A 16,843-nucleotide genomic window follows, 5' to 3' on the forward strand; every position below is an offset into this window, starting at 1 on the left:
CAGACAAACTGTGACTAGCAATAACAAAGAAAAGAACATCTGGTAGTTAAGATCTTTCAGGTAAATGTCACTGCTGAAGCATGTTGGTGCATAACAGTATGAATCAATGAAAACACAAACCATCTTTGTGGTGAGGAGCCTCAGGAAAGGACATGAAAAAGTTCTTATCCTGAAAATGGAAGGACCGATTCCAAAATAATGGATTTGGGCTTCTTGTCATCCGAGTGCAATTAACGTAAATGGAAGTATGCCCACTGACACAGGGGGCATACTTCCACACAATCACCAGCACTTATGGGCTTGAATTCAGCCTCCATCCTCTTTCAAAAATATGACAATATGTATATATATATATATATATATATATAAATAAAAGAGTCTGTCCAGTCAAACATGGGTAGGAAATGGAAGACAAAAGGGCATCGATAGAACAACTGTCAAATTGCAGAAATTAGGGAAATAATCCAAGCAATCGTGAATGAAGATTATTTCAAGTAATTGTGTCCAAGTATTAAATTCATACAAAACACAGCTTACCTCTATTTCTTCCATGCTTGTCTTGAACTTACAAGAACTTACAAGAGGTGATCATTGGGTGAAAAAGAATATAAGAAAACCTGGCCCCCAGACAAACATCTTATGTGGTTTCCAATCTCCAAGCTAAGTATTTATACTACATATCTCAATTCTAGCCCACTATCATATAAAGAAAGAAGTATTGTGCATTTGAAATCTTTGTTGTTATTATGTCCACTATAAGCAGCTACTTAGAACTAAAGCTACTGAAAGTGGTCTCCCAAAACTCATGGAGGAAACTGAAATGCTCTCAAAAGAGAATTGATGTGAGTGCTTTTGTAAAGGAGATCTGTGCTCTGAGCACTCAAAATACATCATAGAATCTAATCATGCTACTTCCCAAAGCAAAAGGAAAATAAGGAAGGATAGAGTGCACCACTGAACTGAGAGTGGTACACCTCTTTGGAGACATTTCGGGGGGGGGATGCCTGTCTGCATCCTTATTTATATAAAGAACCCTGAAACAGTATAGCATGAATACTGCATTTGTATTTTATGTTCCCCCATATGAGAGAGAGAGGAGAGACCTCAGCCTGTGTAAATGAACACAGCCCTGGTGGAATGAGGCAGACATGGTAATGATATCATCTTCTTACCCTGATGTGCTCGTGGAACTTGGAGCAGTGCAGGATGAACAGATGAAAGATTACTGAAAAGGAAGGTGGAACTGCTTTGTTCTGCCTTTTTTTCCTGGAGTCTGAGTTTCTCCCCCGAGGATAAAATAGTGGGGATGGATATCTCAGACAATGGATCATACAGAAAGCATACATCTATTCAGTGACATGATGAGGAACTTGTGCTACTTGAGGTGCAAAGAGTCACAAATGGGTCCAAAATGGGCTGTGTGGTACATCTCATTGCAATGTTTCACCTTCATCTTATGGAAAGGTAGTAAACTTCAGTATTAGGAATATTAAAACATTTTTTTCCTCCCTAAAAAAAAGAGAGGTTGGCTAATAGTCCCACTGCTTTGAATTCAAATACTTGCTATACTTGTCTATATTAAAGTGCTGTAGTAGTAAAAATTGACTCTTCCATGCTGTCATTCTTTCACTATAAAATGAGCAGCTCATAGGAGGAAATATATTGGCTCTGAATGTGGCCAGAAAAAAGAGTTTTCTTCCAGTAGTTTTTTTCTTGGGTAAGACTTTTCACACTGTATTTGACATTCTGAATTACATGATTATGTAGAATAAGACTCCAGCAACATTTTGTATTGTAGAGATGGAGATGCTCAGCATTTTGCCAGATGCCAAGTGATATTCTGATATTTATCTTTTCACTTTAAACTGAGTGACAGCATATTCACAATGAAGCCAAGACAATCTGCTATCAAGTTACAGTAATGATATTTTCCCTGATGAAGATCCCAGAGCTTGTTGGAATAAAGCTCCTTAAAACTCAGTGTCTGGAATAGCTCCAGCTTGAATTGCTCTCTGTGTAATATCATTTTATATTTGTGCCAGTCTAATAAGTAGATCACTGGGTAGAGGCTTTGGTAAGTAAGTCTATACGTACTGCACCATTTCCTGGCTCTGTGCTCCAGTGTGTTGCAGGCTGTGTGCAGTGGGGGAGGTGCCAGCGCTGATCAAGCAGTGTAATTTTATACATTACTGAATCAGTGCAGGAGAAACCTGGAGGGACAAAGCATCATCTTCCCTTTGAACTGCACTGTAAAATCCTACAGCTCTCTTAGCCTAGCCATGCTTTGATACATTTTTTCTCTTCTTTTCCTGATTTTGGTGTGAATGATAAAGTGATCTGATGATGGCTCTCGTTATGGAACCTATTAGCAAGTGGACGCCCAAGCAAGTAGTGGATTGGATGAAAGGTATGATCATTTATTGCCATGTATTGTCTGTACTTTGGATCCTTGCAATTTACATATTTGCTTTTGTATTATTTGTTTTGGGAAGAGTTTATTCAGTTTAAATCATCTGTATGCTGCTTTGCACAGTAGTTTTAAAGACACAACTGAGCAGAGAGGCTGTTTCAGCTGTGCAGAATGTTGTTGGAATTTCTGCCGAGAGCTGAGTAGGGATCAAATGCATTTGTTGCTAAACGCAGACATAAAGTGTTTGTGTCTCATGGCTCCATTATGCATTGAACAGTGTAACATTAGTATGTTTGGTTGCTTTAAATTTGCCCTGATTAGGTCTGTTTTGCTCATATCAGGTGATCTGATGCAGTGCCTGTGCAGCACTTGTGTGTAGTTTTAGGGTACCACAAGGAGCATAAGGTGCCGGTGGCTGGATGAGGAATTCTGCTTCTTTACTGACATGATGTCACATTAGTCCTGATGTGTTCACGCTTCCCAGCTGCTCCTGCTCGTGCTGCTGCCATGTCCATCACACCCGGTCCCCGTCCGTCACTGGTACCGTGGACAGTGCAGCCCCTGCCGTGCGTGGGGTGCGCGAGGGGGAGCACGCAGGGCTGAGCTTGGCTTCGCTGGGAAAACTCTTCCTGGTAACTTGACAGGAATGATGATTTCCCTGCACATTTGCAGTTTCACAACACAGCCATAAGCTGTGACATGTTTTGCCTCACAATGCTCGGCTGTGCTGCAAACAGATTGGATTGGATGGGAGGGCGAAGAATTGTTCGTGATGATGAGTGGTTTAAATTTCTCCAGTGTGGGGAAAAATGTATTTCCATGGTAGGAGGCATTAGTGTTGTTATTCATGACTTCTGATGAGCTGTCTGTCTTAGAGGCAAACAATTTCTGGTCCATTATATAAGGAGAAGAGGTGCAAATTTTGGGTTTATGTTACACATTTCTGCAATGTGATTACTGAGCTTATTAGAGGGTTGAGTCAGATGCCCACTATAATATCCTTGAAGCTTTCAAAGTATTATCATTAATAAGAGAACGGTTCTAATTTCATTTTGCTGAGATGCATCTCCGTACTTCACTGAAATTGGTCTCTTTAGGTGCTTGTCAGACACAGTACAATTATGAGCAAACCATTCTTTTACAAGTATATAGTATTATGAAGCAAATGGTATCTTGGAGGATGCATGGAGTTTTTCTCAGGTGTTTGTGAACTCAGGTTATTTGGAAGGTCTTAAGCAGGTCATCAGGAAGGATCCTGAAACAGTTAGATACAAGACTGATTCCCATTCTCCAATGTCATTACTTGAAATCAAATCCTAATGTACATGCAGAGGAGAGTTTTCAGTACATACAAGACCTGAAAAGTGGGCAGGTAATTATGCTATTTTAACTCATGACTTCAATTATAGTGTAAATTAAATGTCAAAGTGTGTATAAGACTTGTTGCTAATTTAAAAATACTTCCTGATGCTTTTTTGCCCTTTACTAATTTACCCTAACTAATTACATCTCTGTTAACATGAACCCATAACATCTGTAGTGCATACCATGGGAAGCAAGAAGGTCACATAAGCAAAGGGTTCTAAAACATGTGGAGTTTCCTGACAGTAAAATTTGTATACAAGACTGCATCCTGCATCCATAGGGATGTGTGGAGTAGGCAGTGATGTCTGCGTGCCTCTGGGCTTCAGTATTAATGAGGATAATGCAACGAACATTGAAGTATATACAAGAGAAGTGTGTTCCTTGGTAACATCAGTGCTACACATCCACAAACATACAAGTTGCCTATTTATCCATTTTTACCATGCTAATATTGCAAGTCCTTCTTTTATCCTGATATTTACCTTTATAAATGCATACTCCAGCTGTAGCCAAAGAAAAGCCCTAACACACATAAATGGAAGCATACCAGAGTTAGTTTCAAACTACTTGTAAATGCCTCACTTTACCAATAACGCACAGTTGTGGCCACTGTTTGCCTGTAATTTACATATATTCTGTATGTCAGCTCTATTAGCTGTAGTCATTCTGCTAATAGCTATTAATGCATTGGAGAGGTCAAAGGTCTGCACAGGTAGTAATTTTCAAGTGATAAGATAGCTTTTATGTATGTCTTCTATACTGAAAAGTGCAGTTCTTTGACAGTGTTAAAAAGTTCAAGACATGTTAGGAAAATTATCACGCTATGACTGCAGAGTGTTATCTCTACTACAGATAGCAACATGTTAATAAACAATGAGACAAATATGGCAAGTGTAATGTGCCTTTTTTTGGCTTAAAAATATGTAGTCAGTTAGCTTTATTTGTAAAGCAAAAATTTCATAGGGAAATTATAGTAATATGCCTTTTAAACTTGAATTTACCAGGTTATTTAAGCTATCATAGCTTATTTATAAAAGCTGCTAGCAAAGTACATGCTTTAAAATCAAATAGCAGTGAGTACCAGCAATATCACATAATTGAAGAGAAGATGAAAGTCACAAAAATGATACTAATGTTCTGAGACCTGGCTGCCCAGAATGCATCCTTGTTCCAGTGTTCCGTTACCAGAAGTAGCTGTAGCCTAAGCCCCAACCAGAAGGGGACACCCTTCTAGTCTCTTCTTTAAGGAAACATTACCTGCCAAAAAAGTAAAAACTGATAGGGTTAAAGGAACATTATTATGACAAGCTGGCATCTTGTATTTACCCACAGTTCCTTTGTCAGGAATGCATTCAACTGGAATTGGAAAATGTGGACAACCTGAAAAGGCCATGGAAGTCTTTCAAAACTGATTCTTGAGGTTTACAGAGGATCTAGAAGTTAAGGCTCCAGATAACTTTGTGCTAAAAAATTGCCTTTATATTAACATATTCTGTAAAGTTTAGCAAATACACGGCAGAAGTCAGTGTGGTTAAAAGGAAAGTTTTCAAAGGAGTGGAAAATGTTAATTGTGAAGATATTTTTAACAACAGTTTTCAGGCACTATTCTATTTTTTCCCCAGATTTCCTAAAATTCTATATTTCTCTAAATGTTTTTCGCTTCAGAAATAAGGAAGTTTTTCTTCTGGTATATTTCTTACATAATGCAGTTTTTTCCTGGGGATATCTACTATGGACCCAAAAGGCATTTTAAGAGAAAGAACTTTTCCTTGCTCAAATTCCATTGTGGCACTGTTGGAAAAGAAATATAGCCATAAAGCTTTCAAGTACATGAAGAATCAGAGTGGTTTTACTTTAACATATTAGTGTGGCACTTTTATATTTCCATCTGCAATGCTTCTACCTTCAGACTTTGATTGCTTTTTGGCCTATGAGTTTTCTGTGAAACTTGGTGACCCATTGCCATTGCCAGGAGGTTATCAGAGTGCTCCTAAACCAAAGGCTGGCTGTTTTTATATGCATGTACCCTGGAAAGTGATCCTGTACAGAGTTTTGGGGGCTTGGGGCACAGAGGGGAGGTATGATGCCTTACTGCTGCCTCTGATTCGCAATTAGGATTAGTGAAAGCATGATAGTTTGTGTTTTCATTTCAGGCTGTAGACGGTGTTCTCTGTACTTATAACAGAATTTATGAGTTTGTACTTCCTAAGTGAAGCAGTTTACAAGTAGGTCATTTAAAATGTGAACTCATTTACAGAGAAGTGATGCCTCTTTCCAGCTAAATGCTAACTTTCCCGAACAATGCGATGCAATGAAATGAAATACAATGGAATAAAGCTGTGACTTTGGGGGAATGGAGTGTTATTAAACAGCTGAAAAATAAAATAAGAAACCAGTTGTTTCTTAAGTACCTGTAAGTAATAACTCCACATGGAGTCACTTATTCAAAGTCCTGAGCACTGACAAAACAGCCTGCAGTGGCAGTTTCTCTCCTAATATATGCTCAGCTTTGGATACTCATTTCACAACTGCCAGGCGGGTTTTTTCCCCTTTAAATCCAGAATTTCATCACCCTCAACAGGAGATGCAGAAATGAAAAAATAAAGATGAATTCAGTTGGTAAACTGACTAAGTGTGCTGAGCTGATCCTGTGCAGAATAATTATATGTTTAGCTGAAGGGTTTTCCTTAGCATGTAATTCCCTGATTTCAAGCTGGCTCATAAAAGAGAAAGGAAGGGAGGGAGGGGGGAGCTGAGAGCAAGGAAGCTGATGACGTGAGTGGACTTGTTAGCATTCATGTCACGCAGGGCTCCGGCAAACCCCTTCTCAGTCTTCCTTTGCTCTTCATTCGATCACTACCTGTTCTGTAGCAATGTCGTAACCAGGGAGTCTCCCTCTATTTACAGAAAGTAATACATGAAATCTTACAGCATGCTGGAAACACAGCTAAATATGATGATCTACTGCAAAAGCAGCCTTATAGGTACTGAGCTGGATGATACTTTGCTTCCTTGGTTCCCCTTCATGACCTTAGAATCCCATAATATAAGAACTCGACTTCACAAGATACAATTTGAAGCTTGAGTGGTTAACCCAGGTCATATCTTATTTAGTAAAATGCAGGGTACATAACATCCTTTCAGTTCTTTCTGAAGACAAATAGGTTTGGAAGGAAACTGAGAGCCACCAATAGAGACGCCCTCAGAATTAGCTTTGAGTTTCCAAGCAGTTCCAAAGTAAAGGTTTCACCATTTTCAGTCTACTCTCACCAATTTAAACACTGAAACAAACAATTTACTGTTGTGCCTCCCCCTTGGAGGACTGTGTTCCACTTGTACTACATTTCCAGTTGTCATTAGAAAGTCACTGAACTGGAATTGTCTGTGGTTCCTCTCCAATTCCTCTTACAAGTTTCAGACTGCAATACTTTTTAGATATGAATTTTGGCAACAATTACTCTGTTGAATGTTTTAAACTGTTTGCTTTTAAAAGGTCAGCAGAGCACACCTCAGAGTTGAATGCTTTGCAATGTAGGTGGTTAAGATCAGATTTCAATGAACAGACATAGGTACAGCTAAGTGTCGGAATAAGCTGTCTGGGCAGGTTTGGCTGTTTCCTATGCAGGAGATGTCGAACACAACTAAGACGAGCTCAGACAAACATCCCTCTGGAATGGTTTATTTGCCCAGTGTGTCCACAGCAGAATGGACTAATGTCTTCTCAAAGCTTCTGCAACTTAAGCAAGATCTTGGGATGGTTTTTTGCATCTTTGTGCACAAAGATATGTGAGAGAGCTCTGAAGAGATTACAGCTCTAGCTTCCTTCTGGATATTTCACGGTTCATATTTTGCAGAATACCTTTGTGAAAAGCTTATCTTAGCTGCAGACATAGGTATACAGCTGGGATGAAGCTGCATTTCAGATAATCTGAGAACTAGTCTCAATGGGAAAATTGTATTGCGGGACAACTACAACTTATTTAGGAGAGTATATGAGAAAAATCATGCACAAACTGTAATCTGAAAGCTCAAGATTACCACTCACTTTTTCTTGCAAAGGGAGCCTAGTGCAGGTGAGTTGTTCTTTCATGATGAGCAAATATGACATAAGGACACATTGCATTTTGCTTTATTATCTTTCATTTAATTTTTTAATTTCTTTATTTTTCATTTTGATTTCTTCTAAAATATCTGCATTAATATGAAGAATTAATATTTATAAAAGTTACTGGCAAACCATGTTTTTATTACCGCCTACTGTACACATGGAAAATGAAAGCAGATGTAATCAATATTGACTATAAATTGTGAGCAATATAGGTATATGCATAATATGTAGACATAGAAGGAAAATATTAAACTCTAGTGGAAGTCTAACAAAAGCAAGTCAGACACAAAGTATTTTAGATCAAGTCAATACTCTGTTCCAAATGTCTAAAGTTCAAAAACCTTAATGTATTTTACAACAAGCTGGTTGCATAGCCTCCTGAGAACAGAAGACATGATAATTCATCATTTCAGCACCAGCAGCAAATATACAGCCATTCCATTTTTACTAACATTTTACAAAAGCCCCATTCCTTTCAATCTAAGAGATCAAGATATCATACAGAGCCTAGAAGACCCAGTATCTTCAAGGCTTTAACTATCTTTACTTTGAATTCAACCTGTGTTCTACTGGCAGCCTGGACAGACAGCCTAACACTTTGTTGAGTCCATTACTCCATTTTCTGCCTTCTAAGTAACCATGCAGCTGTATTTAGAGTCACAGTAAGCTGACCTACAAGCTGGGTAGGGTATTGTACAAAGACGTCTATATACCAGGTCTACCTGTAATATTCTATGGAGATTATTCAGCTGAGATATTTCTGCATCCCTATCACTATTACCTCATTTTTACTAGCACCTTTTTGAGGACCAATTAGAAACTGGTCTATATATCTTCCAAGAACCAAGTGGATTAGCACTATCTCCATAAAATGTTTCAGCAACATTTAGCAATTTAATGGTCTAGATTATTATCTGGAGGTTTAGGAGTACATTCTAAAATCTCCCTAACTGTAGAGCAGGTACATTCAGACCTTTTAAAGAAATGTAATTCAGTTCTCCTTGCAGAGGAAAGTCTGAGCTGAATGAATGTCTCTCAAGCCACATCTATCAAGCCTAACTAATCTTCCAGGTCATTATATAAATAAATTGACTTGATTGTCTTGAACCTTGATATAGGCAGTCAGACACAAATGTGCATTGCTGTCTTGTAACCTTACTGTATGTTCTTAAAACACATCATGCAAATCCTCGACTTTCGTCAGATTCTGACCATACAGGGAGAACAGAGTGGCAATGAGATCAGATCTGCCTTCTGCAGATCATTATTTCACAATCTATCATATTAGGAAACAAAATACAGAACAAATGGGATCCTGTGAATGACACATTCACATTAAATGAGGGACTGTATGTCAAAAAACTGCAAAGATACTGGATCCCTCTGACCAGTAATATACTTCCATGATTTCTTCCCAGACATAACCCTGATAACATGTTCTTGCCCTAAGAATTCTGGAGTATAGATATTTGCTTCCTTTGACAACACACATACACATTGAGAATTCTGTGTATAATGCATCAGAATCACTTTTACAAGTTTATAAAACGTTATTTCTTAGAAAAATAGTATAAAATCTCAGTATTGCAGTATCTGTGGCTACATAAGTTGGAAAGAAGTTTTAGAAGCATTGCACTTTTGCAGAAAAATACGTTATGAATAGCATTTTAGTGCATGCTGATGAAATTCTGTCTAGACAGCAGAGTCAGGCAAAATCCTGTTCCCATTCTCATGTCTCAAAACCAGTGGGGAGGCAGCTGCATGCTTTCTAGATCTTTCCCCAAAGTATGGGGTCAGATGGATGCTTCATGTGCTTGAGTAAAGAAGTATTCCTACCTAATGAAATTTCCATACATGTCCTTCTGATAGGTTTAATGTCTTGCATTTCTATTTGTAATGAAAGAAAAAAGGCATGAGGCACAATAAATATTACAACACTTGCATATGCCAGGAAACTAAAAAGTATGTTACAATTTGTCCTGAGGTGCTTTATGCACCTACAAAGCTTTAAAAGCTAAAAAGAAAACAACTTATCCTTTTAATGCCATTCTGTCTGAGAACAGCTGTCCTGCCATGCTGACAGAAATGGAGGTTGTAGTTCTGCTGGTGAAATTAGTGGCACCATTGATATTAAATGCAGTATTGCACTTGATAAATGACAACAGTATAGAATATTGCTGAGTAATAATAGACATTCATCCTTTCTCCCAGAATAATTTTGTAGATATCTTCTAAATGCTGTTTTTGTAGTTAAGGTTCTTTTACTCACCATGAAACTTTCCCCTGTCCTCCGATGTCATTGTAGTGATGACAGGAGTTGGAAAGATGGAGCTTCAGGAGTTACTGTTATCGCATTCAGAGAGATATAAAAATTATAAGGTTGTATTTGTGAAGAGCTCTAGGGATGGATCAAAATGAGATTATTTCTGATTAACTGATAATCAAACAGCTCTCAACAAGTATCCTTGTTGACCTTCTACTCAGAAAAATTCAGTGCAACGTTCAATTTCCTACTCAAATTCTCCTCCATTTTCCAGTAAAAATTAGTTATAAAAAGATTTTGGTACATTTCAATTATAACCTAGGTGTACATTTAAAATAAATATGTAACAGACAGTAATGTTCAAAATACATTCAGCTGTATTCTACAGCCGTGAGCACCTTTCTCATCCTAAACATCATACAAAGCCTAGAAAAAGTCTGCAGATTTCAGGAGTTCTGAAGGCAGAAATAGTGTCTTCTATAACCACACTGAAACTACTACAACTATAGAGAGGATTCATTTGACAATCTGCTTTTTAGCTTACATAGAAAACTGCCTCTGTTTGAGTTAAAGCAGACAGTAGTGTCATCAGCCTGACAAGTCAGACATAGCAATTATCACTTGAATGAAGAGCATGTTATAGCTCTCTCTCCCCACCAGCCTGCCCTGTTTTCTCTTTGTCTCTCTCCTCTTGTTTATTCATACTACTCGTTAGCAGTTTATTTCTTGCCTTTTTCATAACCAAATAGAGAGTAAGCATCAGATTGTGAAGATTCATTCATTAAAAAAGCCTAGGTCTGGCTTTATATATCTCAGAGAAGGTTGCACTGTTTGGAAATGAGCAGCATTCAAAATCCAGGAGAGCTAACAAAGGGCTAGCAGTGGGTGGAAAGAGTGGAAGAAACAATGTGGGAGTGATATCTTTTCCTCCTCTGTCCCTCTTAGATCGGTGGCTGATCCTGCACAGGAGTTTTTACTGTCCTATTGTACAGAGTTCAGGTGCTATCTAAACTATATAAAGAGCAGACACCTCTGTGCTGTACCGTGTTATCTGTCCTGACATGCAAATATTTCTTCCTTCTCAAAATAACAAAGATGTGTCCACGTTAAGCATTACAGATAACAGAAAGTGACATGTATCAGCAAATGTTGATCTTGAGCTTGGCAAGCCAGGAGTGCTGCTGTATGTTGCAAATGTGAGCAGTTCCACCAGAATACTCTTATAAATAAAGGGTTACCATTTCAACATCCTCAGATTAAGTTGAGCAAGATGAAAACCCCCTGCCTAGAGAACTCTATCACATCTTCTGGTAGCTTTGAAGTGCAGTTACAAGAGGACATATGTTGATGTTTCATTGATTCTATATTAAAAGCAAGGATGCATCTAACTTCTCTTTCAGACTATGAAGTGTTGCTTCCCTGGAAGACATGGGGGAAGTAGCTCAACAATGGCACCTATTTACAAAATACTTTTCAATGACTAAGAATGTATCTTATACTAGATAGGAATGTGCTGCAGTGGGCACATTCCTAAACCCAGGAAAGACATATGTAGGCATCTGTTATTGATCACTCAGCATGAACAATGAGCTCATAATGAAGTCCTAACTTACAGAACACTAAGGAGATATTTTAATTGGCCATTGTCAAGAGATTTTATTGCCAAGCCACACTGAGAATTTTCCTTAGTTATGCAGAAAGCAACTTTATGGTTTACAGAGGAAAAAACATCCAAAGCAGAGAAAAAATCACACTTTGAAAACTGCATTTGAAACATGTAGTTGGAGGAAACAGAATAATGTAAGTCCAGAACTAATAGAGAAGTTTGGATTATTCACTACTTGAATGTCATATAAAAAGAAATGGATCCACTTAGAGCAGTAGCTCAGAGATGTTGTTTGTCCGGAAATAAACCTTGAAGAATGAAGAGAACTTGTGAATAATCCACCATGATATTTATCATTCAGAAAATGATAATTTTCCTAAATCCATATTAAACCAAGTCATCATCGTGGCACTTTTTGTCTCAATGAAAGTACATGGTAATGTGATCTAAACAGATTCCAACAGAGATGATAGAAAGCAGTTTGTATTGCGTGAATCACTTCTGTTTTAAGCAAGAATCACATTTCATCCCACAGCTTGTGTTTCAGCTAAGGATAACATTGTCCTTGTACAGTTTTTACAGCACAGTTTAAAGCTTCTGAGGTGAAAAGCACTATGTAAATGTAGGATCATTATCAGCATCCTGCTGCTTGTTAGGTTCTTTTTCAGATCAAGTAACTGGGGACAAAACAATATTTATGACCACAGAGTAATGGAAACCTTATATACATTGTAGGCTATTAACTTTTATTTAGGCTTTGGTGTCTCCCATGTAGCAGTATTAAAACATGAAACTGCTGTTACATGGTTCAGGGCATTTTTGGATTGCTAGAGAGAACATCCGCAGGGACAGAGAGAGTTGGTAGGGACTGGAAGAGATATGAGAAGTTCAAACCAGAGGTTCTGAACTTTAAAGATAAGAAGTATTTCAAAAGCAACAACTCTTAATAGTGACAGGGAGACAGGGTGAAATGCAGAGAACTGGCAGTTATTACATTAGTACCTGTAGCACATGAAACTTTCATTTTGGGTGCTTGCACTTTAGAATCACAATCATTGTGCCATAGTGCAGGGAAACTGCTCCAGGAAAGAAGGCCTGGCAAGAAATGGCTTCACTGGGGAAACTGCATCTTCAAGACTGAAGCAGTTTTCTGCACACATATAGCCTAGTAATCAAGAGGAAAACTGAAGCATATTATTCATCATGTTTGCTGTGTTTGGATTTGAAGTGATGAGAATTAAAATAATGATCTTGACTATTATTATTAAGTAATATGAAATGGTTCGTCTGAAGAAATAAATATGTTTTGGCCTGTGAAAGTTCAGACATCTGGTATAGGCATATGGGTTGGGAATCATTAGCTAATTGTTACAGAAATACAACAAAAATGTCTTTTTAATGACAGAATCAAGTCCTTCAGGAGGACTGCTCCATGTGCTTTCCTCTTGAATGAAAGCTCCTTACTGTCCTGTCATGCCTCACAGCTCTCCAAAAGCATATGCTGTGTTTGACAAGTTACTGAGTTTACTTATTTGGAAACATGTTCAAAGTAGAACATAATTTACATATCTATTGTCAAACCTAATGTTCAGAAAATGGTTTATATTGCACTGGGTTTTTTTTTGTGGTGAATTGTCTTCTTTTCTAAATGTATCTATGTTGTGGATTCCTATTGCACTGAAATGTCAAATCTTAGTGTGGATTTAGTTAGTATAGATATCCTGATGTAAGATTTGGTGCAAATGCTCAGGTGTTCAATTCTTTGAAGATGGAAGTGGGTACGTGACATAACATGAGCTAGTGAAAGAACTGCAGCTGTATTTTGTGTGGTACAGCAAGACATATAGTGGACAAGATGATAATTCTTCATGATCCTTGATCTTCCCTGCTAACTTGAAAGAGTCACTCTGTGGCTGTCTGTTCCATCCATGGGCACTTAGAAAGGAATCTGTTTTGCTGAAGGAACTACCTCTTATAATAAGTACATGAAGTATGAACGTAATAAACCTTGATTCAGAAAAATCTGATGATTTTTCACCTAAAGATACTGTACTGTTATCCCCAAGCCATGATGGAGAAATGTTTCCTTGTCTAAGGCCAAACAACCTTTACAGATATCTTTAATAGGACACTATGATACTAATTCAGGTCTAAGCATTAACCAGGAATCACTTATGAAGACAAAATTAAGTCATCTGGTCATCATAAGCCTAGTACTTTGTGAACCAGAGCCTATGGAAAAATACAATATTAATTCTCCGCTCCTTTTTTTGGTGTATTTTGATTTCATCTTTGAATTTGTTAAGTTAAAACATCTTCACAATTTATCCAACAACTATGACTTGCTGCAATCTTCTTTATGGTAATAATGTAAGAAAAAAGGCCTTGGGCTGCATAGCATTATTAACATTGAGAATTCCTGCTGTTTCTCAGGTAGCTGTCAGTTCAGCATAAGGAAGAAGCTAATTACTGTAAGCAGGTCAGTCAGAAAGAAAACTGATGTTTTACATAGCATTTAGAAACCAGTGTCCATTGACTTCAGCTGGAATTTGCCACTGCAGAAATATGTGGCTGAAAAAAGAATCTCCTGCTAAAAATACATACTGCCAATATTTAACAATGTAATCTTACTAGGCTTGAAATTGATGTATTTCATGCCACTTAGCTCATTGGTTTGCACTAGAATGAGGCCAAGAAGGATGATGAGGAAAACAAGAAGATGTGAATAAGAAAAAATAAATCAAAGTATGTGGGTAAATATCCTCTTTCTTGATGGAACAAATCTTTTCTACAAGAAAAGTGGGTAAGAATTATAGAAAACTTCTCAGACCCTGGGCAAGATCCTAAGGAATTGTACTATAATATATTCTATACTTTTATAAAATATTTATTAATTTTAAAAGGCTTAAATTACACTTGGGAGTGTCACATCCCTTGGAATTCAAAGGCATTTAAATACTATGGTCTATTTACTTATGTTAAAGAGCCACTGCTAGACAAAAAACTAAAAAACTCTATAAAAATACTTCCTGTATTATATATAAATATAAAATTCCTGTATCCTGTGGTGTCCAAAAAATGATAAAGTGAAGTATTTTACTATCCAGCCTATTTTTTCCAGTGTTAAATGCATTGATATTTCATTCTGAAGGATGCAACAGGTTAGGCAATTTTACTTTGCAGCAGTTACACTGGCCTTTTAATTAATGACAGTATATATATAGGAAAAAAACACTTACGGGGATATGATGCCTCTTTCTCCTGCCACTCCTGCCAGTGTAAATCACTGGTACATTTTCACTGGGAATCACTGCATCCAGCTGGTAACAGATTTATGCTTCATTGCTTACAAAACCAATCTGGTTTAGAAGTAAAAGGAATTCTCTCTATTAAAATATAAGGGAAGTCCACTTAATTCTTCATGTCAGGTAATGAAAACTACTTTATTCACCCCTAGGTGACATCAACAGCATGTGCACTGAATGGTCCACTTAAATCAATGGGACTACTTCTAGAATATGCTACTATTTAGGATATTGTTTTGTCTGTGAAGCAACAAACATCAATAGTATGTGGTGGAACTGAAGTGCCTCAATGGAAAATGCACTTTTCTATTTTTTTGAAGAGAATTAAGGTAGAATTTGTAGGCTTGCTGAGCCAAAAACCATGTTGGCTCTGTTAACCTAAAAAGCTCTTGTGGTGATCATTTGTCTGTTCATGTGTACCTCCAGACACCTATAGGCTAAGCTTGGCTGTAATCCCATAACCGATTGGAGCAGAAATTCCTTGACTCCAGCAAGCTCTCTTTTAACAGGGGTTTACAGTCTTAGTAATTATTTCTTTTTCAGATGCATTAGTTCACATTTTCACAGCTTCAAGGGAAGAGTCAGATCCTTAAAGCTAAACTTGACTGTTAAACTATGCGTTAGACATATGGGTTTGTTATTTAAATATGTAGTACCTGAACATCCCTCTTAGAAAGAATAATCTTGGTTTTTCTTTTGAGTGTATAAATGGTGTTTTCTGGAAGTAACTACAATCTAAACACATCTTACAGGGTCCTCTTTCAAAAGTGAAGCAGATACAGCAAAAAAAGGAAAGCTAATTAATCTGATTAATAAAAATTACTAATTGTTCTGCATTGATTGTGGCTCTTCTGATTACACATTTAGTTCAAGGTTTTCCTTAGCAGGCAGTTCCCTGTATTCAAGTTGGCTTGAAAAAAGAGGGAGAATAGAGAGTACAGCAGGGAAGCTGATGACGTGAATAGGCTTCTTAACATTCACATCACACAGTGCTCCGGCAAACCCCTTTCAATCTTTGCGCTTTTCATTAAATCACTACCTGCTTTGTAGCAGCTTTTCTCAAGCAGCGATTCTCTTACATTTACATAACATAAATGCTAGCAATGTCCTAAGTATCACTGTGGGATTGACATGCATCCAGGCTTCTTTGATGTTATCCTACAGAAACATTTTACATCAGCATGCAATTCAGAAAGGAGGAGGACCAGGCTGAGGAAGACATCAAATAAGACAGACAGACAATTCTGGGACGTTGTGTCTGAAGAACAAACTCTTGGAAAGAGAGAGCTGGATCTTTGCAATAGACTTTGTTACCCTGTAGAAAGCATTGACCTAGAATGTTCATCATTTTCAAAACCAGATCAAATGAACATCAGAAAAAACCCAAAACTCTTTCTGCAACCAGCATGTACACTAAGCCAATAAATGTAGGTACCACAAAGGAGAATCACAGCAAAAGGAAGGATCTTCTGCCATAGAAATCCCTGGACTATACAAGAGCTCTAACTGTCATCATCTTTGCCAAAACTTCTCAGTCTTCCTTTTTATTATTCCTTTCTTTTTGCAGGGAAATACTGAATACTGATTTTTTAGGCAGAAGATTATCCCAATAGGACAATACATCTCCTCAACCAACCTTCCACTGTACCTCTTTCTACACTGAGAATCTAACACTTTGTCACAAATTCCAACCTTGAATCTGAAACCTAAACAGGTATTTAATTACAGACTTCCATCTGTTTTGCCTGGGGTACCAGCCTTGAGATCACAGAAGCAGTTGAATCCC

General features: G+C 37.6%; 1 protein-coding gene across 1 annotated transcript in view; it reads left to right on the top strand.

Annotated features, from left to right (window-relative positions):
• The first annotated feature begins 2,340 nt into the window (after positions 1 to 2,340).
• Positions 2,341 to 16,843, top strand: part of LOC101877319 (connector enhancer of kinase suppressor of ras 2-like) — a 182,540-nt gene continuing 168,037 nt past the window's right edge. Inside the window, exon 1 of the mRNA XM_034064033.1 lies at positions 2,341 to 2,407. Within this exon, the coding sequence (XP_033919924.1) occupies positions 2,341 to 2,407 (67 nt within the window). The remainder of the gene's footprint in view (positions 2,408 to 16,843) is intronic.

Source organism: Melopsittacus undulatus, chromosome 6, assembly GCF_012275295.1.
Source record: "Melopsittacus undulatus isolate bMelUnd1 chromosome 6, bMelUnd1.mat.Z, whole genome shotgun sequence".
Taxonomy (NCBI): Eukaryota; Metazoa; Chordata; class Aves; order Psittaciformes; family Psittaculidae; genus Melopsittacus; species Melopsittacus undulatus.